Source organism: Cajanus cajan, chromosome 8, assembly GCF_000230855.2.
Source record: "Cajanus cajan strain Asha chromosome 8, NIPB_CcT2T_4, whole genome shotgun sequence".
NCBI classification, from domain to species: domain Eukaryota; kingdom Viridiplantae; phylum Streptophyta; class Magnoliopsida; order Fabales; family Fabaceae; genus Cajanus; species Cajanus cajan.
In genome coordinates, this window is record NC_138524.1 from 11030601 (window position 1) to 11058589 (window position 27989).

The 27989-nt window shown below is 29.0% G+C and overlaps 2 protein-coding genes across 5 annotated transcripts; both read right to left on the reverse strand.

The window, feature by feature from the left end:
- Window positions 1-500: 500 nt before the first annotated feature.
- LOC109814263 (cellulose synthase-like protein H1) lies at window positions 501-7543 on the reverse strand. Of its 2 annotated transcripts, none has more exons than XM_083062784.1 (9): window positions 7220-7543; window positions 6486-6813; window positions 5305-5424; window positions 5052-5162; window positions 4557-4769; window positions 4029-4137; window positions 2785-2972; window positions 1596-1946; window positions 501-1219 (listed from the first exon to the last, which is right to left on the reverse strand). In XM_083062784.1, exons 1-9 carry the CDS (start codon window positions 7474-7476, stop codon window positions 665-667), a joined length of 2232 nt encoding a protein of 743 aa, XP_082918910.1. In that variant the 5' UTR covers window positions 7477-7543; the 3' UTR covers window positions 501-664. The 2 variants fall into 2 exon arrangements, with proteins under 2 accessions (XP_082918910.1, XP_082918909.1); XM_083062783.1 differs by having other exon boundaries at window positions 5046-5162; window positions 7220-7541.
- Window positions 7544-14699: 7156 nt separating this feature from the next.
- On the reverse strand, window positions 14700-27303 carry LOC109814264 (cellulose synthase-like protein H1). Of its 3 annotated transcripts, none has more exons than XM_020378643.3 (9): window positions 26959-27300; window positions 25957-26287; window positions 20466-20588; window positions 19224-19340; window positions 18687-18899; window positions 18431-18539; window positions 16832-17019; window positions 15642-15992; window positions 14700-15347 (listed from the first exon to the last, which is right to left on the reverse strand). In XM_020378643.3, the coding sequence occupies exons 1-9, from the start codon at window positions 27213-27215 to the stop codon at window positions 14793-14795; spliced, it is 2244 nt and encodes a 747-aa protein (XP_020234232.1). In that variant the 5' UTR covers window positions 27216-27300; the 3' UTR covers window positions 14700-14792. The 3 variants fall into 3 exon arrangements, with proteins under 3 accessions (XP_020234232.1, XP_020234233.1, XP_082917914.1); XM_020378644.3 differs by having other exon boundaries at window positions 25957-26284; window positions 26959-27299; XM_083061788.1 differs by lacking the exon at window positions 18687-18899 and having other exon boundaries at window positions 26959-27303.
- Window positions 27304-27989: the final 686 nt, after the last annotated feature.

The window sequence follows — 27989 nt, forward strand, 5'->3', positions numbered from 1 at the left end:
GAATAAATAATAATTTTTTATACTACTTCGATAATGAAGTTTTGGATGGTTGTTTCACTAGTTGATGTTTAGAGCCACCACTGTATATATAGACTCATCTGTATTTATAAATGTATTTTAAGTAGTTTTGACAAACTAAATTATAATGATAATTGTATAAAGATTTGTGGCATCAACAATACTAAGCTAACAATTAATTTTATAGTCAACAGTAATAGTGTAATACTATTATGCAATAGTTTCACAAAAGAAATATAGTTCCATGATGTTGTAGATTCGGAATCGACTGAGGCTTTTCTACCGCACAATGTCAACACTAAGGCCCTACAAATTACTACATGACACATGTAATTTTCTTAAAACCTATGTTTTTCTTATTTTTAAAAAAGTGACTTTGTTAAAAAAAAGTTATTTAATGATGCTTTGTGAGTTCCATTGTTAAGTCAATGATTTGTAAACAAACAAAAAAATTAATATTTTATATTAATAGTTACACTATCTAAACATATAAAAAAATCATATGTATTTTTATTTTATTTTATTCATATAAACACATTAAAAATACATCTTAAAACATAATAATACAATTGTTTGTCATGCCATTTGAATATTAACAAAACATTTTCTTATATCAATCATATCTTATTCTAGTTTCTATACTTCATCAACTAATAATGATCTTCCTACATAGGTGTAGAAAGAGACATACTAAGATAATTGATTTGTATATTGTGGATAAGGGAATTCTATATTTTCCTGTTTCAAATAATCCTCTCAGAAAAGGCCAATAACAAATTATCAAATAAACACTACAAAAAATTTCACCTAATCCACAATGAATCCCATTTTGAGTTGGCATTGGTGGTTGCAATCCTAATAACTTAATAATCATTCCTGTCAATTGCAACAACAAAATAGTAGTGCCTGGTAAAAAAATTAGAGACTCGTCGAAAGTGTATCTGCCGATATCCGTATCATCTCCAACATCTTTTGCTGTAGGTAAATCTTTCTTTGTTATTTCAAATACAGTTTCAGATATTCTTAGTAACTTAAGTAAGACACTAAGAAATGCACAAAAACCAGCATTTATAGACGTTATTCTTGACATCCTTTGATTATTCCACCATGCTCGAATTGATAACCCTTCTACCAAATATTCTGATATAGTATATACCTTGTAAATTATGACTAGAGCAACAGGAATACATATGCCCAGATCCTAAATTAAACAAATACAAAATTATCATTCATATATATATATATATATTAGAAATATTAAAAATAAATATAAGCATAATATAATGTTGACCTTGCTATAAAGTTAAATCTAAACAAAATGCAAGGTTGTAAGACTATGCACAAATGACATTATAGCTCTTCATTCTTGCATTTCAATAAAAATTATGTACAAAATTCATTAAATAAGATGATTTTGTAGTTTTCCATGCAAAAATATAACAAGCATTAAATTCAAGGAAAATATTGTCTAGTTACTTGCAAAACCAAATGGTACTAGTAGTATTTTTTTTTGTGTGTTCTTGTTGTTGGTTAATTTGTTTTGTTTTCAATACATTTATATTTAAATTTATGCTTACCTGTGGCAGAAAATTGGAGTTGGTGACGATGCAATATGCAATGAGACATGCATAACATACTTCAACTACAGGCTGTAGGCCCCAATTGATAATCCACATGTATGCTAAACATTGTCTCAAAGTAAGCTTACGGAAAAGGGTGCCAATAATAGGAGAATGCTTGCAAAAGAAGATTTCAAGCAATCCTGTGGCCCATCTCTTTTGTTGGGTCATTGTAGTTGGGCCACCTCCTGGAGCGAAACCTGTGAACGGAATTGGGCTTGGTGTACACAATTCTGATCTCCAACCTTTTTCGTGTATCGTTAGCCCGGTGAGGACATCTTCTGTTACTGATCCATATATCCAACCCACCTAAAATTTTTTCCAAGAAAATCATGTTTACTTCAATTTCAATACAATTTGACAACAAAGAATATAAAAAAATATCTTCTTCATTGGTCTCTCTATGCATGTGTGTATATGTGTGTAAATCATATCAAGTGAAATTGAGAGTGTAAAAGAACTATTTATCAATCGTTAAGTAAAATGAATGATTATTATTAGACCATTTCTTTAAACTTTTTTTTAAAAAATGATTAATAAAAAAAAACTTCTTTAATTTTTTTTTTTTATTTGAAAAGCAAATAGAATTTTCTTATTAACAAAAGTAGACAAATGCACTAAAAAATATATAGAAAAATGTCTATTTTATTGAAGAAAATGTTTATTTTAAGAAAAAAGTTTAAACAAATTAGTTCATATTATCTCACTCACATATGTTGACTGTAGTTGAATAATAAAGATTTTTTTCTTTCATCTTTTATTTTCTAGATATGTTCCAATAAATCATATTGGGTGAGAAATTGAGAGTGTGAAAAAACTACTATATATTAATTGTGTAACTAAAATGAATAATTAGTATTATCCCAAATAATCTTAACCATACATGTATATATTTAGTTGAATAATATTTTTTTTTTCATCTCTAACTTTTCAGTAGATATGTTTATAGTTTATACACGCAAACACGTATTAAAGAAAACTGTTTCTATATTATTGTATGGTTGCATAAAGATAGCAAAACAAATTTCAAATTAAAATTGCTGTTGATTAATTTTAAGCTTAAATAGGACTTGTTCATGTTTAGTTGGAATATTGATTTTAAAGTAATAATTATCTTTCCAAAACCCTAAAATGTTGTTATGAATACCTGTTTGCCCCATCCAGTGCCAGATTCATACCCACAAGCAGCAACTTGGTTTGCTACATCAACAACGTTGGAAATATTAATATCATTTGGCGAATTTGTCCTTCCTTCCAAAGCATAAGCAGCTGAATTCATAATCTCTTTTGAAGCTCCGAATTTTTGTTTTAATTCCTTCTCTGATATGCTGTTTCCTGGAAAATTGTTTAGAAGGTGTAAAAATTTGTTTGCTATGCCCTAGTGCGGATATGCTGAAATTAATGGTTTACAAAGGAGAGTACTCAAAAAATACAATTGTTTTCATATTAATCTTTCAAGTCGAAAGCATTTTGATATTAATTTAATATGCTTAAATTAGGTTATTTTATATTCAAATCAACTTATGTTTATGTACTATTTTACTATTGAAAAACTAAATGAAGTTTGATTTTTTTTTAATAATCAAATTGATGAAATATATTCAATTTTTTATTATTGAAATGCTAAATTAGTAGTTTTAAATTACCTAATTAATGTCATATATATATATATATATACATATTTATAATTGAGAGATTAAAGTAATATTACAATGATTTAAAAGATTAAAGATTTATCACTTGAGTTTTAGTTTTATAGGATTACTAAGAAAGTGAATTACAAGTATAACTTAATTTTACAAAATTAGTTTGTAAGATAATTACTCATTCACCCGTTATTATGACCTTATCTCTAATAACTTTTCTCACATCCAGGATTGGACTTATCAAATGTGAAATTTGTAAAATTAGATATTTGTGAGCTCAATAACGACTTGATAACGAATAATATGGTAAACTTAATCATAATTAATAATTGTTAGAATTTATGCTCTAATAACATCTTAGAAAACTTGATTAAAAACTTAATTTAATCTTACAAAATCTTAAACTTATAAGATGATGATTGTTTCCAACTTATATATTATTATTAGTCACTTTAAATGATAAATTGAATGAAATTTTCGTTTATATATTGATGGTGAAACGTTATAAATACTTAATATTCATAGTTGATAAAACATAAAATAGTATTTAATAAAATATCAAATAAAATATTGAATATAAGTTTCCCTTTACAATTTTAACTTAATATGCATTCTTTTTTCAAAAACAGATATAGATTTGGGAACTTATAATACCCCATACATACCTATCCATAGCTATCTCTATCTTCAAAAATAGAAATCAATGAAAAATTGAAAACATAAATATATCTGTCTAATGACATACCTTTTTCCGAGTTATATGGAGAAAGACCATAAAGAACTTTTCTTCTATGGAAACAATTTGTTCCCCCGTAGAAAGGCCCTTGGAGTCCAGCTAACCCTGTTACCATGAACTGCATTATATAGAAAGGGAATTTTTTTTTTAGAATTAGTAATGAAATTGAGTTAAAAACTTGAGGTATTAAAATTAAATGGTAAGTTGTGGAGAAATGTTACATATAATGACATATAAAAAATGTCACTAAGTATAATACATGTAGATATATATCTATCTGACATATAACTACACATAATTTTAGTGTTGATTTTAAATGAAATTTAACAATATATTTTATGTATCACTATAATCTATATCTATACTTTTTAACAATATACTAACATATATTATATTTATTGTGTAGGTAAAAGTAATTTTTAATGATAATTTTTATGTCACTGTATAATGCGTATCAGTATATGACAATTTTCTTGTAGTGATGGAATTATTTCAAAGAGTGAAATGAGTAATGATTGTATATATAATTACAATCACCTTAAACAAAATTGCCATCTGGTTTCCAAAAGGATCGTCCTTCAATGTAGCATAGAATTGTTGGAGAAATTGAGCAAATGCAACTTCTTTTTCACCTTTGGGATCAAGCAAAATGCACAAGGCATGTAGAATAACTGTTGGATTGTTTACAATCATGTCACAATCCACGTTCAACGTAAATGGAGCGTTGGTTATCAACCCGGAAACTCTTGTCTGAAATTTATGTAATTGGCAAAGTTGAATTAATTAAAGAAGTAAATAAAAACGAAAAGATGCTTGGAGTTTGTGTTGAAAATTAAACATGGCAGACATGAAAGAATTCACAAACTGAACATGCAAGTGCATGCAACAATAGCTAACCATGTGAATTACATAACTTTAGAAGTTTTAACACGTATACTAAACTAATTAACCTAGTGTAGTTTGATGAAGTAAGAATATTCACATGATTTAATTTGAGAAATAAAAGAAGCTAAGTGAGTTTCTGACCAATACATTCATGGCTCCGGCTTTGAAATGATGAGGCTGTTTTGGCCTCTTCTCTCTAGATATGTAGATCAAATGAGGCAATCCATCTGCAAGTTGTTCCTTGTTCTCCCATATAACCTTACAATGATCATAAATGTGAGCCATATATATATATATATATATATATATATATATTAAATGCGTTTTGTTTTTACTTCTTACCTGTTTAATAAATATAGAAAGAAAAAAATTTGTTTGATATGGTTGAATACTTGAATACCTGAATTATGGATGGATGATTTGTCCTTTCAGTGTTTGAGAAAGCCGGAAATTGCCCATGACATGGATTCGATTCTCCGGATGCCAATTCGATTTTGCGGCTAAGATTATCATACATATCCTGCCAACACATTCAGACAAAACCATTTTGAAGTTTGTGATCAGAGTCAAATTAATAATTTAGTTATTATTTATTGATTTTAATTTTAATCTTCATATATTTTTTTTGATAAAAATAAAAAAAATTATAAAGATAATCAAAATGAAGATTAAATTTAGGTCTCTACGCTTCTAACTATCTGAGTCCCTCTTCACCCAATTAATAACTAATCCTAATGGTGTTAATATTTATATTTCATCTATATCTCACAATAATTATATTTTAACATTTAAAAATAAATAACATTTTTATTTTTAAATTTATTTATTTTAATTTGATCTTTTATGTTTTATTCAATCATTACAATTAAAAATAATATTTATATATATTTTTAGTTTCTCAAATTTAAGATAAGTTTATTTTTAATTTTTTAAATTTAAGATAAATTTATTTTTAGTCTTTCAAATTTAAAACTAATCTTTTTAGTACATGTAATTAAAAAAATCTTATTTTAATCATAATCAAATACTTTCACATAAAATCTTTCTAGTAATTTTTTTGTCCATAAAAATATCATATTTAACTCAAGTAATACTGCATAATTTTCTCCATCTATTTAATTCTAATTGCCTTCTTTATATACATAATATATACCAGAGTTACTTATTCATAATTTGGGGAGCAGTTCAAATTATTAATTTCAGCGAACAAGAGTATTTTATTAACATGAAGTCCGAGGTAATTGGACAAGCCATGACTTTCGGCCAAAAACAAATGTACTTCCACGCATTACCGATGAATAACTTTCCTCAGGACAGTAAAAGAGACATCTTCTCCTAATAGCAACAAATAAAACATGCCATCGAATTCTATATACTTTCTGACTCATGCATAATTACAGATAATCACGTCTATTGGAAATCCATGTCGTAGAAATGGATTTGAGCAAAATTATTAATTAACCGCAAAACTTAAATAGACTGCTTCTATTTCTTTGTCCTTTTTTGTCCTTTGTCCTCACATTCAATGCTTATCTAAAACCTCGCATTATGATATGGTATTATTATTGTGGAACTAATTACCTTCATTTGTGACCATTCTTGATTGAATTCTGGTGTGTTGTTGGTCGTGGAAACCTCAAGTTTGTCGGAGAAGTATCTGAATGGAGCTCTAACTTGGACCTCGTACTTCTTACAGAAAGGTACCCAAAACTTTGCAAATTTAGAAGCTTCCTGAAGAGCGTAGAAGGTAAGAGGGGAACATCCATCATCAGAAACATAACAAGCAAGTTTATTAGCTGGATAATCAAGTGCCAACAGAGACAACACAGTGTTCACTGTGATAATCGGTGGTTCAAGCACAGGATCTGCTGTTGTCACAAACAAGTCCACTGCTGGAAGCTCTCGCACACTGCTCACAAAACTCACTAATCAGCAACAAATACCAAATGCATGCATGGATAAAAATAATCAACAACAATGAATACAGTATACACTAAAAAACCACAATTAATTAATTCCATATATTTTAGCTTGTCTCCTATTAGTTTAGACTGTGACCTATTCATGAAAATAATTCATATTAAAGGAATAATGTATCATAATGATATATACATTCCATCATATGATAATAATTTCATTTCTTTTGGATGAAGTCCATTCTTTTATATTAACATGGATAAGCCTAGCTAACAACGGATTGTTAGTATATGAATATTTTTCGGTGATAATATATAATAGCAACAGATGATGATAATTTAACTGGAAATGCATTAAATTGAAACTAGCTAGATATTACGAGTTCAAGAATTAAATGCCTTTGCAAGAGTCGATCAGGGTAGGTTTTGACTACAGCTGGACTCCATTGAGTGATGAGGGTTAAAAACCAAGAGATGGTGAACCATGTTTCGCACAAAAAGGCAACAAACCAAGGGAAAGAGTAGCTGTTGAAAGAGATAACGCGGTAACCAAGCAGCAATAAGAGGAGGATTAAGAGCAAACTATCCGTTACTCGTTTATAATTGTGCTTGTACCAGTTTTTTTCATGGAGGGGGAGAGAGTTTTTGTTGGCCATTCAATATTGATTTGAGCTAAGGAGATATGAATAAAAGGGTGTGTGTGAATATGATGACCGAACCAAGTTGTATTTATAACAAATAAATGCGAGATTTAACTAAGGCTCTTAGTCATTTGGTTGGAAGACATTCTAATTCACGTTGAATCATCATCCATATTAAAATAATGTTTAATTAACAAAAAATTATGTCATATGAATGAATATATATTATATGACAGTTAAGAATTAACATTTATTACTGGCCGGCCCTATACGTTTCTTTGTTGTTGTTGTTTTTAAGCTAGCAGCCAGATCAATTATTGGTGTTACCATACGTTAATTTATTTGCATTTATAGAAATAACTCCATCTAGAGGTTTTAGGCTTTTAGCATCCCATACGCATGAAAGAGAAGGAACAAGAGATATGTGTCATAGAAAACAGCATTACGTAAATTATTAGTCCACGATTCTATGACGAAAGATATATTGTCACATGGAGACACCCACGCGGTGTAGTGGCAGGACCACTAGAGGCTAAATATCTTCTGTGAAGTTAATTTCGTAATTATCGGTGCTTCTCTATCTATGCATTCGGACCTCACAGGTCACAAAATTGCTGCTAAATATTCTTAAAAGTAGGGGTGGAGAATAGTTAGATTGCGTCAATTTTTAAAATAACGCCACAATCTAACCGTCAAACCAAGGAAGTGACATGTGATGTTGCATGAAGTATTTTGGATCTATACAGGAATACCAAAATTAACGCCATAGATATTACACCATTAATTCATGGCCAATATGACCTATTGTATGTCAGCCAACGATTATCAAAGATCACTCATATTAGAGTTGGATTCCGCAGCAAAGGTCGCCAAATGGCCTTCCAAAATATTAGACAGAACAAAGAAAAAACTACACAAACACATAACAAACAAGTTTGTAAAAGCTTTTGTGGAAGGCGATCTCGTTTAGAAAATTGTTCTGTCGATTTCACAGAGATATTCTATAGCATAATAGATACATTTTTTTTCATAAATTTTTTTCTCTAAAGAGTTAATATTCCATTACCAAGGCCCTACTTGCAAGTCAATGGAAATGAACATAGAAAAAGCATTGTACTAGTGTTTTTCATAGAGGAGAGAGAGTTTTAATTGGTTGGCCATTGAATAATGATTTGAGCCAGATATGGTGGATCTCATATCCTAATAAGTCAATGAGATAATTTTTAAAATTAATAATAATAATTATTATTATATATTAATCACATCGAAACATTTTGTATCTTTATATTTATTTAAAAATATTTAAAAATTATTAATATATATTCAATTAATTGATGTTATACTTTATTTTGGAACTTCAAAGTTTTAAGATCAAATTTTAAATTTAATTAATTTTTAATATTATTTTTTATTATTTAAAATTTTAAAAATAAAATAATCTAAAATTATATATACAAAAAAAGAGAATATCTTCTTTATAATAAAATAGATATAAATATAAATATAAAATATAAATATAAAAATTTATAAAATTAAAGAATGTAAAATATAATATTTTTAATATGTATTGATAATTTAATTAAAGTAAAAGGATGAATTTGTCCATATTAGAATATAAGTCGGCCTCTCATTTGAACAATAATTAGAAATCTCCATATATAATATGTGATATAATACGATACCGTGATAATCAATCTTTTATGTGCTTTATCTATAAAAAAATATGCTCCGAATAAGTTAATGGGTGGTTTTCCCATATGCTCGTAAAAGTTTTTAATTAATTGTTATGCTATCAACAAATCAATAAGTCATTTTTGTAGTATCTAAATAATAATTAAATATTGTTTGCGTCTTTTTATAAAATCCAATTTAAAATGTCTCTTCAATAATTGTTTTTTGACAAATTCTTTTTTTAATTAAATACACTTTTCTTATTTCATTAAGTAATCCTTAGAGGTAGAGTAAGAATCTCATTAGCATGAGGGTAGTTTTGAAAAATATATGTAAATTTAAGATAAATTTAATATTAACAATTAAATTAACTAGAATATTTAATTTTAATAAATAAAGTAATTACATCTTATAAAAGAGGCTGAGAATATAAGAGATAATTAAGAGAGAAGAAATGACATATAAGAGTGACGTTTATTGGGATGTTTCTTTCTTTGTTACCATTATGCCAGTAGAGACTAGAGATGAATTATTAGAGGTTTTAGGGTTAATTTATTTGCGTCCGTTTTGGTGTTATCAATGGAAAATGTAGAGTTTTGGCATGAAATAGAAGAAACGAGGGCTTTTTGACTAAAGTGGGGTTGTTTTAAAAGTTTATTATGTAAATGAGGCTGTTTTGAAAGTATTTACGCCTTTGGGGCTGTTTATAACGGTGTCGCTATGGGTCATAGCGACACCAGTGACACGTGACATTTGTTTTTGGCCTTTGTTGGGCTGGAATGAGCCACATGAGTGTCGTTATAGGCTGGATCACCACAGTTGATGGAGTAAGCAAAATGATGTAGTCCATAGCGACACTTTGTAAAGAAAAAAATAAAAAAAAAACAAAAATAATAGAAATGTAAAATAAAAAAATAAACTGAAGTATTTATTATATATTTATAAAAATAAAATTAAGTAAAAAATGTAATTAAAAAATACTAAACCAAAAATGCATAATTAAAAAAAATGAAAAAAAAAATAAAAGCAGTGTCACTATGGGCACTGCCACTTTTTTTATTTATTTAAATTATTAACTTAATTAATTTTTTCCAGATTTTAATTTATTTTCTGATTGTCATATAAAATTATATTTATATAATTATCTTTTCTATTTTTTTTTCTTTATGTTATATATTTTTTTTTCTCTTTTTATCATTTTTAATTTTTAACTGGGTGGCGCTATGGCCTATAGCGACATAACACCACTTTTTTTAACGTTTTTTTTATTTGTTTAATATAAATTTTATTTTATATATTTATGGTTCAGGTAATTTTATGTTTTTTTATTGTTTAAGTGTATTAATAATTTTTTTTATATGTTAATTAAAAAATACTAAACAAAAAATGCGTAATTAAAAAAGATGAAAAAGAAATTTAAAAGTAGTGTTGCTATGGATACTGCCACTTCTTTTTTGACGTTTTTTTTATATATTTGTTTAATATAAATTTTATTTTATATATTTATGGTTTAGGTAATTTTATTTCTTTTTATTGTTTAAGTGTATTAATAATTTTTATATATTAATTAAAAAATACTAAACCAAAAATGTGTAATTAAAAAAATGAAAAAAAAATTTAAAAGCAGTGTAGCTATGGACACTGCCACTTCTTTTTTGACTTTTTTTTTTTAAATTATTAACTTAATTAATTTTTTCCAGATTTTAATTTATTTTCTGATTTTCATATAAATCTATATTTATATAATTATCTTTTCTATTTTTTTTTATGTTATAATATATATTTTTTCTTTTTTTATGATTTTAATTTTTAACTGGGTGGCGCTATGGGCTATAGCGACATAATGTCGCTATAGGCCATAGTACCACTTTCACAAATTATTTTTTTAAAAATTATTTACTTATAATAAAATTATTTTTTTTATATTAAATATTTGACGCTGTAAGCTATAGTGACTTCAGTGAAGCTGTTTTGTGTCGCTATAAGCTATAGCAACATTATCAATATGACTTTCATGGCTTCGCTGGAGTTACAAAAATGTCACGTATCACTAGTATCGCTATGAGTCATAACGACACCGTTAAAAGTACTCAAATGTGTATATTATTTAAAAACAACCCTATTTACGTAATTAAGTTGGGGAACTAACCCAATATAGTCAATCACCCGAGAAACGAGACGCATGTCAATGTGATGCATTGCATTGCATTTACGTTACGTAAATTATTAGCTCACATGCATTGAGCAGGCGGTGTTGTGGCAGAACCGCAAGAGGCTAAAGATCTAAATTTCATGTCACTGACACTGTCATGGCTATCACCTATATGCTCTCCTCCTATCTCACTTTTCCTACCTTTTACACTTCAACTCACTATTTCCTGCCCATTAATAAACTTCTTTATAAATATTTTTTAACAAAAAAATTTAAAAAAACTTTTACATAAACTAAATTTTTTATGTTTAAGCTGATTTATAGATTTTTTTTATTAATTTATCCAAAATTTTAGTTTATACTTAAGAGTTTTTCTAATAAACAAGTTGATCCAAACAAATTTTAACTGTTTCATGGGTAACTTTAACGTCTTTTAGGTCACAATTTCATACAAGGAATTGAATGTTTTATTCTCAATTAAATTAAGGGAAAAAACTAAAGGGGTGTAGCTGACTTAACTGAATAGACATTGTGGGTTGTTCTAAATTCGGGCGAGAGTGAGGAAGTGGTCCGCGTAAATCATGTTCATAAAAAAAGTATTTTTATTTAGGTGTATAGAAATTTTCTAAATCTACATTTTTAACTTTTATCCAGACATATAGCTTTAATAGTAAGAAAAATAAATTACACTTTTCTCTTTTAAGAAATATGAATATTATATTATTATTTTTTTATGTTAAGAATTACAGTTCTCTTTTGATAAATTCTAATATATGACATTTTACCTATTTTTAAAGTTTTTGTTAAAGTTCTATTAACTTCTATTATAAAAAATGTTATCACCAAAATATCCTTTTCAAAAAATTCTCTTAAAATGTAAATATTACATTAGTCTTCCTTCTTATGTTAAAATGAACTTTTTTTTTCAAATTCAAACATGTTCACTTTAACAATTTATCCCTTAATATACATATTTAATTATTATTTTAAAATTATTATAAATTTTGTTAAAATTAAATATATATTTTAAAAAATATATTTCAATTATTATCTTTACAAAATATTTTAAATTTATATATATGTATATATATATATATATAAATAAATAAAAGTATAATAAAATCTTAAGATGTTGTTTAATCAATATAGTTAATATAATATTTTTATAAACATTTAAATAAAATAGTATTTTCATTATATAGTATTAATTATATATATATATATATATATATATATATATATATTAAAGATAATATGTAACTATTAAGGTATTACTTAATTGATGTCGTTAATGTAATATTTTAATAATATTTAAATAAATTCGTGTTTGATGATAAAATATTATTTATTATATTTAATTAATCTAATGTTAAATATATATATATATATATATTAAATACATAATTTTTAAATAAATTTATTTATATTAAAAATCTATTATTAAATAAAATATAATTAATAAAAGATTATTTATATATATATTGACGTAAATATAAAAATAGACATATATAATTTATTTTATAATTTTTATTTTATTTATGATTTTAATATATTAATTTAAATTTAATTGTGTATTTATAATTTTTTTAATTAAGTGAATGTATGACAATGAACTAAAAGTATTTCAAAATATTTTTTTGAATATTTTTTTTGAAGTATAATTAAATTACAAGTATAATTTTATAAATAATTAAATTATAAATATGTTTTAAATCTTATAATGATTATTCAATAGTGACGTTAAATTTTTTATGTATCAAAATTATAATAATAATATTAAGTTTCAAACCTAAGACCTTATGTATACTATCTCAACCTTTCACCACTATAAGTTGATCTTGGTGATTCTTAGTGGTGTTAAGTTAATATGATAAGAAAGTAATAATATATATAATGTTTGTATCTCTAAGCGATAAAAGTGTAATTTGTGTTATATGTTAATATATAAAAGGTAGATAATGTAATACTTATATTTTTTAGGCGAGAAAAATGTAATTTATATTAATGATATTAAATTAAATAAAGTAAATTATATATTTTAACATAAAAGAAAAAAATAATGTAATACTCTTAAATCTTATCTCTCAGATGAGGGGTAATAAATTACTCAAAAAGAAAATAATGATAGATTGAAGGAGATAATAACTTCAAATTATATATTCTAATTTATTTCATAAGAATAGATGTTATTAAACTATTTAATAACTAATATCTTAACTTGTGATCATATATAATATATTTTAAGATAAATTTATAATAAATAAATATTTTTAAACATATAAATTATATTTTATAAAAACTAGTTTATATTATGATAGAAGATTATTTAATAGATAACCAGTTAAAATTTTCAAGTATATATATATTTATATTTGTATAACAAAAATTAATAATAAATAAATATTATTGAATATATAAATTATATCATATTAAAATTCATAATAAATAAATATTTTTTGACATATAAATTATATTTTTAATTTATTATAAATAATTTATATTATGATATAATGTTATTTTAAATATTTAATATTTTTATAAAAACAAAATAAAATTCAATTTAGAAATAAAGATGAAAATAATAAATTAAAAAATGTAAGTAATTAAGAAAACAAAAATTAATATGATTTTAAATGTCAGAAGACCTTTTATAATTAAAAAAAAAATTCAATTGAATGCTACTAATTTTTTCACATTCTTTAAAAAATATTGATTATTTTAAATAATACCAAGATTTTCTTCATCAACAGAGACTTGTTGGAGGCACCATACTAAGGAAAAGTAAAGGTGCTTTAGTAGTGTTTAGGTTTTGGAGACGAGGAAGACAATGATTTTGTTATATAAAAGATTAGGAATATATTTTCTAATACATTCTTTTAAATATATTTTTTAATTAGTTAAATTTTATTGAAAAATATAAAAGTTTGTGGGTTCTACATCTTATTTAATAACTCTCTCTTTTTTAATTTTGTAATTTTCAATAAATTTTAACTAATTAAAAAAGTGTATTAAGAGGAGTGCGTTAAAATGTATTTTGCTACCACTCCTCTTTTGTCATATATGGCTATATGATGGTGATTTCAGAAATGGTTTGAAGTGTGATTGAAGGGTCTTGGTATTGGGATATAATGAGTTAATGGTGGTGTGAATTTGCAAAAGTAAGACTAAGATAAAGATTGTATAAAGTGATCTATCATCATTTAAGGTGCTAAGGTGGTCTTTTTCATACATGATGGTGGTTTCGAAGATGGTTTGAAGTGTGATGGAAGTGCCTCAGTGTTAGAGTATAATGGGTTAATGGTGGTTGTGAATTTGCAAAACACTAAAAAAAATTGTATAAAGTGATCTATTATCATTTAAGATGCTAAGGTAGTTTTTACTTAGTCATCTCAGTAACTAACAATGTGTAAGTAGATAACAATAACACTAGAAATTTGTCCATTTAAATTTTAACAAAACAATCCTTATATTGATAATCATAATTTATTTTTTCTAATTTCTAAACCCTCTAAACCAACATGATCCTTTGACATATATGCACAAAGAGACATGTTAAGATAGTTGATATGCATATAGTAGACAAGGAAATCCTATACTTTTTTGTCTCAAATAATCCTCTTAAAAATGGCCAATAACAAATTATCAAATATACACAACAAAAAACCTCACCTAGTCCACACCTATTTCCACCTAGAGTTGACACTAGTGGTTGCAATCCTAGTAACTTGATAATCATTGATGTTAATTGCAACAACAAAATGGTAGTTCCTGGCAAGAAAATTAGGGACTCGTCGAAGGTGTACTTACCAACATCTTTATCATCTTCAACATCTTTTGTTGGGGGTAAATCTTTCTTTGTTATGTCAAACACAGTTTCAGATATCCTTAATAACTTAAGTAGAATGTTAAGAAATGCACAAAAACCAGCATTCATAGATATTATTCTTGACATCCTTTGATTGTTCCACCATGCTCGAATTGACAAATCTGATTCTAAATACTCTAATATAGTGTATCCTTTGTAAATTATGAAAATCGCAATAGGAATACATATGCCCATGTCCTGCATTGAGAAAATACAAAATTAAACTTCATTTATATAATAAAAATAAACATAATATGAATTTGAGATATAGATTTGATACTAATATATATATATATATATATATATATATATATATATATATATATATTCACTACATAAGAGATGTTTTATGGTTTTTGAAGTAAAAAATAATTATGCAATAACACTAATTTCAAGAAAAATGTATAGTTTCTAACAAAATTAAATGATAGCAGTAGCCTTTGTTTTATTTATGTGTTTTTATCTCTCAATGTATATTTTGTCGATGCTCACCAAGGGTAAGAAATTGGAGTTGGTGACGATGCAATATGCAATGAGACATGCATAACATACTTCAAATACTGGCTGTAGGCCCCAATTGATAATCCACATATATGCTAAGCACTGTCTCAAAGTAAGCTTACGGAAAAGGGTGCCAATAATAGGAGAATGCTTGCAAAAGAAGATTTCAAGCAATCCTGTGGCCCATCTCTTTTGTTGGATCATTGCAGTTGGGCCACCTCCTGGAGCGAAACCTGTGAACCCAATTGGGCTTGGTGTACACAATTCTGATCTCCAACCTTTTTCGTGTATTGTCAGCCCAAGGAGCTTATCCTCTGTTATTGATCCATATATCCAACCCACCTAAAATTTGCATAAAACCCACATTGAATTTCAATTACAATTTGACAAAAAAAATAGTTTTTTCTTCTTCTGTATCTCTCTATATGCACATATTAGATGATAGATGAGAATATGAAAAGACCAAATTTCAATGTATAATTAAATTAAATAATTAATACTAAAATTCTAAATAAGATCAACATTTTTATAATTATATAATCAAAATCAATTCATCTTAATTTTAAAACACATTAAGTTTTACCACTTAAAGTTTAAAAGGTCTAGACTTATACATGTTTAGTTAGATTGGAATAATTTTTTTTTCTTCTTACACAATCAATCTTGACCACTTACAAGTTTAAATAGTCTTGATCGACTAATGCATCGTGTTTGGAAAAATTATTTTTCTACACACAAAATTAATCTTAAACAGTTATAAAAGAAATAATTATTTGTCTACACCAACAATTAATTTTGTCCCCACACCCTCACATGCATACACACTCAATTAATATTGACCACTTATAAGTTAAAATGGTCCAGATCCTTATTAATTTTAAAGATTTTTTTACACATATATATTAATTATATTATTAATACAAAATATTTATTAGTTTCGTTAATAATTAATCTTCTTTAAAGAATCTGATTTCCTATCTTTAATGAGATTTCTCCTTCAAACTATTTTTTTTATGCACAACACTTGAATATATAATCTTGTTCAAAAAATTCGAATCCAATTTCCCACAAACCAACAACTTATTGTTTAACTATTCTATACTTATGCATGCTTAGTTGGATAAATCTTTTTAAGGAATAATTAATTTTCAAAAAATCTGTAAAATGTTTGTTTTAAAGACCTGTTTGCCCCAGGCAGTGCCATATTCATATCCACAACTAGCAACTTGACTTGCTATGTCAACAGCGTTCGAAATATTAATATCATTTGGCAAATAAGTCTTCCCTTCCAAAGCACGAGCAGCTGATTTCATAATCTCCTTTGAAACTCCAAACTTTTCTTTTAATTCCTCCTCCGATATGCTGTTTCCTGAAAAATTAGCTTGAAGGTGTGTAAGATACATAAACAATAGAAAACAACAGATTATATTAAATTAATTGGGTTTACCAGCAGCTAATAAAACTTATAAGATTTCCTAGTGAATTTGCCAGACAACTATTCTAAATTTGTTACAATCACTTTCCGACTTTCCTATATATATATATAAGTAACAACTATTTTAACCGTCAAGAAAAACACTTATGACAACTTTTTGCTGCGAATTAATCATCTATACACTGTCAATATAAAGTTTTTTACATTGACAACTAATCATATCTTTTAATAATGTCATGTCAGTTACTTATTTAATGAAATAAAAATAAAATAAAATAATTTAACATATTTGATTGGTTGTCGGTGTAAAAAACTTTACACTTACAGTGTATGGATGATTAACTCGCTTAAAAATGCACTTTAACGTTCAAAAATTACATTTTTTTTAATGGTTCGAATATGAATTTGCTAAAATTAATGGTTCTCACGTTTAAGGATGAATACTCAATTTTTTTTATATGTATATATTTTAAAAAATAATTCTGATATTAATTTAATATATTTAAATTAAATTAGCACATATTCCAATCAACTTATAATAAATAATAATAATAAACTTATTAATAAAGTACAATTTTTTATTTATTTTTGTACAGATCATAGGTATCTTTTACGGTGAAAAAATCTTATTCGAATTCATTAAAACTATTATATGGATAGTAAAATTCAAATTCTAAATATTTAATACAATTATATATTTAAAACTTGAATTTGAAATTATTGGTTAAATTAAAATAACTTTACGCTAATTAATCTACATACTTGTTTGTCGAAATGTTTTATTGTCAAAGTAATTTTTTTCCTAAATATTGATATAATTCAAAGAGTTAATCACCTATATACTGCTAGCGTAAAATTTTTTTACACTGACAACCAATCATATCTCTTAATAGTGTCATGTCAGTTACTTATTTAATGAAAAAAATAAAATAAAATAATTTAAAAGATATGATTGGTTGTCAGTGTAAAATTTTTTACACTAACAATGTATAGATGATTAACTCTAATCCAAATGTGCCATAATGTTTTTGATTAAGAAGAATGTCATGAAAAATGTTTTTATGTTCATGTAAGAAGTTGGAGCTTAAATAATTAATGAAATTTGATTTTATATTAATATATTTTGTTATTCAGATAAGTTAATAGTTTTTAGAGGATCAAATTATCATTTATAAATTGAGAGATTAAAGTAGTAATGTTACAATTATTTAAAAGGCTATAGTGTACACTTGAATTTTACTTTTATTTTAAAACAAGATACAATATAAATATAATAGACATACATACCACTAAATAAAAATAAAAATAAATGAAAACATAAATATATGTCTGTAGAATAACATACCCTTTTCCATGTCACATGGAGAAAGACCATAAATAACTTTTCTTCTATGTAAGCAGTTTGTTCCCCCGTAGAAAGGTCCTTGAAGTCCAGCTATTCCAGCAGTTACGTACTGCATTATTTGGAAAATGGCTTTACTTTTTTTTTTTTTTTTTTTTTTTTTTTATATTTTAAAGAAGCAGTTAATTGACTTTTAAAACTTATAAGAGTGAAATGAGTTTTCTTCTATAATTAAGGATTAGCATTTAATTACAATCACCTTAATAAAAATTGCCATTTGATTTCCAAAAGGATCGTCTTTCAATGTAGCATAGAATTGTTGGGGAAATTGAGCAAATGCAACTTCTTTTTCTCCTTTGGGATCAAGCAAAATGCACAATGCATGGTGAATAATTTTTGGATTGTTTACAATCATGTCACAGTCCACGTTCAACATAAAGGGAGCGTTGGTTATCAACCCGGAAACTCTTGTCTGAAATATATATAAAATGGGGAAGTTAATTTAAAGAAAAAAGGTGCATGGAATTTGTGTTGAAAAACATGGCAGAGAACGATGAGAGAAATGAAAAGAAAAAAAAATATAAATCACAAACTGAATATGCAAATGCATACAACATGCGACTTACATTGAATAAATGATATTATCAAGTATATATATAGCAACTACATAACTAGCTAATTCAGCAAATTAAGAACTATAAACTAACCAAATTCTAATTATATATGGTAAAATAGTTAATTAAAGTGAGATTCATATATGAAAAATGCCAAGAAATTAAGAAAGTGAATTTCTCACCAACACGTTCATGGCACCAGCTTTGAAATGGTGTGGCTGTTTCGGCCTCTTTTCTCTAGAAATGTAAATCAAATGTGGCAATCCATCTACAAGGTATTCCCTGTTCTCCCATATCACCTTAAAATTTCATAATATTGTAAGCAATATTTTGTTAAATGTAATTTCTTTTATTTATGACTTATAAAAAAGAGCATGCATGGTTGGATAAATAATAATAAATAAGTTTTAGTTGTCATTCCCATTGATAAAAAAAATTAAGTTTTAGTTCTAAAAACATAATTTTATTTATTTTAATTTATTTTATTAGTTTTGATCATCACAATTTAATTTTTTTTATAAAAAAATAACTTCTATCGTTACACAGAATTTATGACATGTATCTAATCATATTATATCAACAATGTGATATGTGGTTGGGTATATAATTATATTACCTATCATATCATTGCTAAGGTATTGTTTAATCTAACCGTTATTTTTTTCTTTTCCTTAAAAGGAAGCCGAGTAAAATGCAATTTTAATAAACGTTTCAAAACTAAGCAAGTTTTCTCTATAAAAAAAATTGAAAGAAAAAAAAAAGTTAACTACGTGAAGGTAGTGGCGTTTGATTTATTTATTTATTTATTATTATCTCTATATATAGAGAGAGGGGTGAAGATGTTTTTAAAAAAAGATTCAAATTTCTTGTATCTATCCTATCTATTTTAAGTTAATAAAAATAAAATCTGCCACGTAATTTTCACTTTATTATTAGAACTCTTATTTTATGTTTCCAGTTTAAAGATGGGTTTTTTAAAAATAAAAAGGCTAAATCTAAACTTAAGTGATAAAAAGGATTGTTTTTATAATTTTAAAATTTAAAAGGATCAAAATCACTATTTTTTAAAATAAAATAAAACCATTTTTATAGCAATAACATTTTACCCTAATAAGACCTACGATTTAAAACAATTATGACAAGAACAAATATTTCTATCTATACTTTTTTTGGGTATATTATTTCTATCTATACTAATAACATAAAAGAAATATCCTTTTTAACGCACACATTTTTTTTTTTTTTTGCTTATAAATATCTGGAAATCACTCTTCTTATTCTAATATATATTTTTTATTTAGTTTATTTTTGTCTCCTTATAACTTACCCATTATATTATCTTTTTCTAGAAAGAATAACATTTGTTTGATATCTTTGAAAACTTCAAAACAAGTGATGAAGCTAATGGAGTATTGAAGTTATACCTCGATTATTGTTGAATGATTTGTTTTCTCAGTATCTGAGAAAACCGCAAAGTCTCCATGACATGGATCTGATTTTTGTAACTCATCTAATTCTATTTTGTGGCTAAGATGATCATACAGATCCTGTCAACACACACCAAGACAAAAGCCAATTTGAAGTTTATTGTGTGGAGTAAATCTTGGCTATAAATATATAAAATGTCTTCTACATAAAATTTACATATTTAATAATCTCAATTCATGTTATTCAATCAGTAATCTTTCGGTTTAATTAGGAACTCATTTATCCACTATTTTAATTGAGTCGATTTTAATAATATTAATTATAAAAATTTAACTAACATAAAGTGTAAGTATATGAACTAATAAGTAACAATTAAACCTTATTAATTTAACCAGAAGCTTAAATATATTAATCCTATTTCTCAATTTACCGTTTGTCTGTTGAAAAGTCAAAATTGGTGGCAAGAGAAAGCAAAATCAAATTTGGAGACAGCCACCAAAATCAAATTGAATTTGGCAACAAAAATCAAAATTGGAAGCACCAAAATGTGGAGCGTTCACACTACAATCTTTCCTCATAAATAGCAAGCCCCTCCATTCATTTTGAAGGTTGATCCCAACAAAAAGCAAAAACACTTAGAGAGTTAATAGAAAAATTGAGAGAGAAACTCTTAATTCTTGGGTATAGTTGGGTTGTGGGTTGTGAGTATTTGGAGAGAGATTGTGAGTATTTTGTAAACACTGCTTATATTTCCCTTTTCAATAAAATATCTGCAGCAGCCCGGAGACATAGGCAGAGTTGGCCGAACTCCGTTATCAATTTTGTGTGTGCTATTAGTTCACAGTTATTTTGTTCCATTTTCAAATATGAAGTTACGGGAAAGATCAGCGTGATTTTTTTTTCCTAACAACTGGTATTAGAGCTTGGTTCGCAGAAGCGATCCGAGAAGTCAGATTTGAGTAGGAGCAATGGCAGCAGATGAAGGAAAGGTGAAAATTGAAAAGTTCGATGGTACGGACTTTGGCTTTTGGAAGATGCAGATCGAAGATTATCTGTACCAGAAAAAGCTACATCAACCTCTCGAAGGAAAGAAACCAGAGGGCATGAAGGATGATGAATGGGTCCTTCTTGACAGACAAGCCCTTGGAGTTATCCGCTTGACATTATCTCGTAATGTTGCTTTCAATATTGCAAAGGAAAAGACCACGATGGGTCTTATGACGGCTCTTTCCAGTATGTATGAAAAGCCGTCAGCTTCAAACAAAGTTCACTTGATGAGGCGGTTGTTTAACTTGCAGATGACGGAAGGCGCATTAGTAGCGCAACATTTAAATGAACTCAGTATAGTCACAACCCAGTTGAGTTCAGTTGGAATTGAATTTGACGATGAAGTACGAGCATTGATACTTTTGTCTTCTCTACCAGAAAGTTGGAATGCTACTGTCACAGCTGTGAGTAGCTCATCGGGAAGCAATAAGTTGAAATCAGACGATGTTCGTGATCTGGTTCTCAGTGAAGAGATCCGACGGAGAGAGTCGGGTGAATCCTCAACCTCTTCAGTATTACATACAGAGTCAAGAGGGAGGACTCCAACCAGAGGAAATGGACGTGGAAAATCAAGGAATAACAGGTCCAAATCCAGAAATCATCGTAATTCTAACAACTCAAAGACTATCAAGTGTTGGAACTGTGGGCAGACCAGACACTTTAAAAATCAGTGCAAGAATGCACCGAAGAATCAGGAGGCGAAAGTAGAGGCAAATATTGCTTCCACCTCAGAAAGAGATGATGCATTAATATGCTCTTTGGAGAGCAAGGAGAAGTCTTGGGTGTTAGACTCTGGAGCATCTTTCCACGCTACTTCGCAGAGAGAATTCTTCGAGAATTATGTTCCCGAAAACCTTGGTAAAGTCTACCTTGGTAATGAACAATCTTGTGAGATTGTTGGTAAAGGTGTAGTGAAGATTAAGCTAAAAGGGTCTGTATGGGAATTGAAGAATGTCAGACATATTCCCGACCTGACGAAGAACTTAATCTCAGTAGGCCAGTTGGCCAGTGAAGGCTACACAACGACCTTCCATGGTGATAATTGGAAGATTTCCAAGGGTGCAATGACGATTGCTCGTGGTAAAAAGAGTGGTACTCTTTACAAAACAGCTGGAGCATATCATTTAATTGCAATTGCAGCAAATGACAATCCCAATCTATGGCACCAGAGACTTGGCCATATGAGTGAGAAAGGGATGAAGATCATGCACTCGAAGGGAAAATTACCAGGTCTTCAGTCAGTAGAAATTGAAATGTGTGAAGACTGTATACTTGGAAAGTAGAAAAGAGTCAGCTTTCAGACAAGTGGAAGAATCCCAAAGAAGGAGAAACTTGAGCTTGTTCACTCAGATGTGTGGGGTCCAACAACTGTCTTATCCATCAGTGGGAAGCAATACTTCGTGACTTTTATTGATGATCACTCTCGGAAAGTATGAGTATACTTTCTAAAACATAAGTCAGATGTATTTGAGGCTTTCAAGATATGGAAAGCCATGGTTGAAAATGAGACAGGATTGAAGATTAAAAAGCTCAGAACCGACAATGGTGGTGAATATGAAGACACCAGATTCAAGAAGTTCTACTATGAGCACGGAATTAGAATGGAGAGAACCGTGCCTGGTACACTACAACACAATGGTGTAGCTGAGCGGATGAACCGAACATTGACTGAGAGAGCCAGAAGCTTGCGTATGCAGTCAGGCTTACCAAAACAATTTTGGGCAGAAGCAGTCAACACAGCAGCATACTTGATCAACCGAGGTCCATCGGTACCATTGGAGTATAGAATACCAGAAGAGGTATGGAGCGGAAAGGAGGTAAAACTCACACATCTTAGAGTTTTCGGTTGCGTAGCATATGTGCACATCAGTGATCAAGGCAGAAATAAGCTTGATCCAAAATCGAAGAAGTGCACTCTCATTGGGTATGGTGAAGATGAGTTTGGCTATCGCCTATGGGATGATGAAAACAAAAGGATGATCCGCAGCAGAGATGTAATCTTCAATGAGAAAGTGATGTACAAGGACAAACATAGCACTGATGCCAGCAAGTCAGAAAAGAGTTGGCCAGTGTATGCAGAGGTGGATGAGGTCCCAGAAAGTCCTATAGTTGAAACTTCTCAGCCAGAGGAATCAACAGAACAAAGTTGTGAACAACAGTCTGACACACCAGAGTCTTCAACTTCAGTTCCTGTAAGGAGATCATCTCGGCCTCATGTACCTAACAGGAGATACATGAACTATATATTGCTGACTGATGGAGGAGAGCCTGAAGATTATGATGAAGCATGTCAGGCCATAGATGCCAGCAAGTGGGAGCATGCCATGAAAGACGACATGAAGTCTTTGATCTCCAATCAGACATGGGAACTAGCTGAGTTACCCAGAAATAAAAAAGCACTTCACAACAAATGGGTGTATCGAGTAAAAGAGGAGCATGATGGTTCCAAAAGATACAAAGCTCGATTAGTCGTCAAAGGATTCCAGCAAAAGGAAGGAGTTGACTACACAGAGATTTTTTCTCCAGTTGTGAAGCTCAATACAATCAGAACAGTGTTGAGTATTGTTGCTAGTGAAGAGCTCTACCTAGAGCAGTTGGATGTGAAGACCGCATTTCTTCATGGAGATCTAGATTAGGAGATATACATGCACCAACCAGAAGGCTTCTCAGAGAAAGGAAAAGAGAATATGGTGTGCAGGTTGAAGAAGAGCTTGTATGGTCTGAAATAAGCTCCAAGACAGTGGTACAAGAAGTTTGATGGCTTCATGCACAAAGAAGGCTTCCATAAGTGCAATGCTGACCGCTGTTGCTACTTCAAGAGATATAAGTCCAGTTATATCATTCTGCTACTTTATGTTGATGATATGTTAGTAGCTGGTTTAGATATGGATGAGATAAGAAGCTTGAAGCAGCGGTTGTCAAGAGAATTTGACATGAAGGACTTAGGTCCTGTAAAGAAGATTCTTGGAATGCAAATCACTAGAGATAAGCAAAGAGGGATTTTGCAGTTATCTCAAGCAGAGTACATCAACCGTGTTTTGCAAAGATTTAACATGGGCGACGCCAAGCCAGTTAGTACACCTTTGGCTAGTCATTTTCGCCTATCCAAGGATCAGTCCCCTCAGACGGAGGAAGAAAGATATTTTATGGCTAAAGTTCCATATGCTTCAGCCATTGGAAGTTTGATGTACGCAATGGTCTGTACAAGGCCAGATATTGGCCATGCAATGGGAGTTGTTAGCAGGTTTATGTCGAATCCAGGAAAAGCTCATTGGGAAGCAGTTAAATGGATTTTGAGGTATCTACGAGGCACCACAGAAAGATGTTTGCACTTTGGTAAAGGTAAAATAAAGGTGCAAGGATATGTAGATACAGACTATGGAGGTGAAGTCGATCACCGAAGAAGTACCACCGGTTACATTTTTACCGTTGGTACTACAGCTGTTAGTTGGATGTCGCAGGTACAGAAGATTGTCGCTTTATCCACTACAGAAGCTGAGTACGTAGCAGTAACAGAAGCCAGTAAAGAATTGATATGGCTTCAGGGATTGTTAACAAAGCTGGGATTCATTCAAGAGAGGAGTGTTTTGCATAGTGATAGTCAGAGTGCAATACATCTGGCAAAGAATTCAGCATTTCACTCTAGGACAAAACATATTGATATTCGTTATCACTTTATCAGATCTCTGCTAGAGGATGAGGTGTTAACATTGAAGAAGATCTTAGGAAGCAGGAACCCAGCAGACATGTTGACAAAGGTGGTGACCGTTGACAAACTGAAGTTGTGCTCAACTTCAGTTGGCCTGCTAGAGTAACAGAACAGGGAAGGCTGCTGCATTGATCAAAGTGTGAAGACAGATTGAAATCAGTCTTCAAGTGGGAGATTGTTGAAAAGTCAAAATTGGTGGCAAGAGAAAGCAAAATCAAATTTGGAGACAGCCACCAAAATCAAATTGAATTTGGCAACAGAAATCAAAATTGGAGGCACCAAAATGTGGAGCGTTCACACTACAATCTTTCCTTATAAATAGCAAGCCCCTCCATTCATTTTGAAGGTTGATCCCAACAAAAAGCAAAAACACTTAGAGAGTTAATAGAAAAATTGAGAGAGAAACTCTTAATTCTTGGGTATAGTTGGGTTGTGGGTTGTGAGGGGTTGTGAGTATTTGGAGAGAGATTGTGAGTATTTTGTAAACACTGCTTATATTTCCCTTTTCAATAAAATATCTGCAGCAGCCCGGAGACGTAGGCAGAGTTGGCCGAACTCCGTTATCAATTTTGTGTGTGCTATTAGTCCACAGTTATTTTGTTCCATTTTCAAATCTGAAGTTACGAGAAAGATCAGCGTGATTTGTTTTTTCCTAACATATTGTCCTCAAATTCAATGCTTATCTAAAGCTTGCAATCCATGTTGCATTGCGATATAATAGTGGAACTTACTTTCATCTGTAACCATTCTTGTCTGAATTCTGGTGTGGTGTTGTTTGTGGAGAACTCAGGCTTTCCAGAGAAGTATCTAAGTGGAGCTCTAATTTGCACCTCATACTTCTTACAAAAAGGTACCCAAAACTTAGCAAATTTGGAGGCTTCTTGAAGAGCATAGAAGGTGAGAGGGGAACAGTCATCATCAGAAACATAACAAGCTAGCTTATGAGATGGGTAATCAAGTGCCAACAGAGACAATACAGTGTTCACTGTGATAATCGGTGGTTCAAGCACAGGATCTGCTGTTGTCACGAACAAATCCACTGCTGGAAGCTCTTGCACGCTGCTAAACATAATGTACCAAAGATACATAAGTACATAACAGATATATATAATATCCTACATTCTGAGTTCGGCTACATGGATTTTAAGATGTTATTGGACTTAATGACTAGTAATTAGCATTGTGATTTTATAAGATTATTTTAACTTTTTTCAATGTCCTTCTTAATCAGTCTCCTTTTTCATAAGAGTAAAACTCATGCTATATACTGATCTCTTTATTTGTGCTTTTAATTGAGTTTCTTTATACATGTTCAAACACCTTAAACTACTTCTGTCATATTAATATCTCTTTGTATACAATTATTTCGAATTCTATTCTTTGTTAATTATTATATGTTCACACATCTAACTTAACATTTCCATTACTACTAACACTCATCCTTTTCTCTTAAATATCCCTTTAAAACCCAGCATTTACTTCCATAGAATAGAGGCAAATGTATTACAGTATACATAGTTTGGACTTATACTATCTTATATAAAAAATTTAATACGTATACCAAAATTCAATTTATTTCTGTCAGATAAAGTCTAATATCTCATCCTTCGTACGTATATGAATTTCTTAATGATAGTAATAGGAACAGTTGATAATTAAACTGGAAAGCATTAAATTGAAATGAATAATAGATATCGTTGATTAAAGGGAGTCAAGAATTAGATAGTAGATACCTTAGCAAAAGACGATCTGGGTAGGTTGTGATTAGAGCTGGATTCCACTGAGTGGTGAGGGTTAAAAACCAAGAGAAGGTGAACCATGATTCGCACAAAAAGGCAACAAACCAAGGGAAAGAGTAGCTGTTAAAAGAGATAACGCGATAACCAAGCAGCAGTAAGAGGAGGATTAAGAGCAAACTATCTGTTACCCTTTTGTAATTGTGCTTGTACCAGTATTTTTCATAGAGGGGGAGAGAGTTTTGGTTGGCCATTGAACATTGATTTGAGCAAGGCGATAAGAAAACACTCTATAATATATGATATATATGATGATAGTGAACCAAGGTGTTTATATGCGCCATATCTATAACAAATACTATATAAATGGGTGGTTTGTATAAGCTGGTAAAAAAATTTGATTTATCTCACCTGTGAGTAATTTAAGAGACAAGAAATGACAGATAATACTAACGCTTATTGGCCAGTCCTAGTAGATTTTTTTTCGTTTGTTTTTTTATGCCACTAGAGCTCAATTATTGGAGGTTTTATTGTTGATTTATTTGCTTCCAAGCATTTTCCAGTTATTTACTGTTGATTTTCCAGTTTTAGCATCCCAGCCACATATGATAGACCAGAAACAATATAGACACATGCCATACAAAAGAAAAAATTGGGACCCATGACATTTCTTCGTAAATTTTTAGCCAACGATTCTGTAGCACAAGAACAGTGAAACACACATAAATCAATAATTATATGTAATTATGTTTATTTATTTTTAATTACTATTTATAAAAGTAATCATGTAATCAATTGCATGTCGAGATGGACGGTAAATGAGTGAGAGGTTAATCATTATTCATTACTCCACGAGTTTAGACTTGTTTGTCATTAAGATTCATTCAGAAAAGTTGAAGTTCAAGTGTTGTTTTTTTTTATAACAAGGATAGTATCTGACCATGTCAAGCAATTACGTTGGGCTTTTGAAAGCAATTTGAGTGGGGTTCATGATATATACACCTCCTTTTTTTCTATAAGCACACCTT

Coding starts and splice junctions, on each gene's coding strand:
- LOC109814263 (XM_083062783.1), bottom strand. CDS start 7,476: ATGGCCAACAAAAACTCTCTCCCCCTCCATGAAAAAAACTGGTACAAG. Junction 6,814..7,219: donor CCTGATCGACTCTTGCAAAG/GCATTTAATTCT, acceptor TTTTGTGAGCAG/TGTGCGAGAGCTTCCAGCAG. Junction 4,138..4,556: donor AGATGGCAATTTTGTTTAAG/GTGATTGTAATT, acceptor TATATAATGCAG/TTCATGGTAACAGGGTTAGC.
- LOC109814264 (XM_020378643.3), bottom strand. CDS start 27,215: ATGGCCAACCAAAACTCTCTCCCCCTCTATGAAAAATACTGGTACAAG. Junction 19,341..20,465: donor ATCATTCAACAATAATCGAG/GTATAACTTCAA, acceptor TGAAATTTTAAG/GTGATATGGGAGAACAGGGA. Junction 15,348..15,641: donor ACTCCAATTTCTTACCCTTG/GTGAGCATCGAC, acceptor TTCTCAATGCAG/GACATGGGCATATGTATTCC.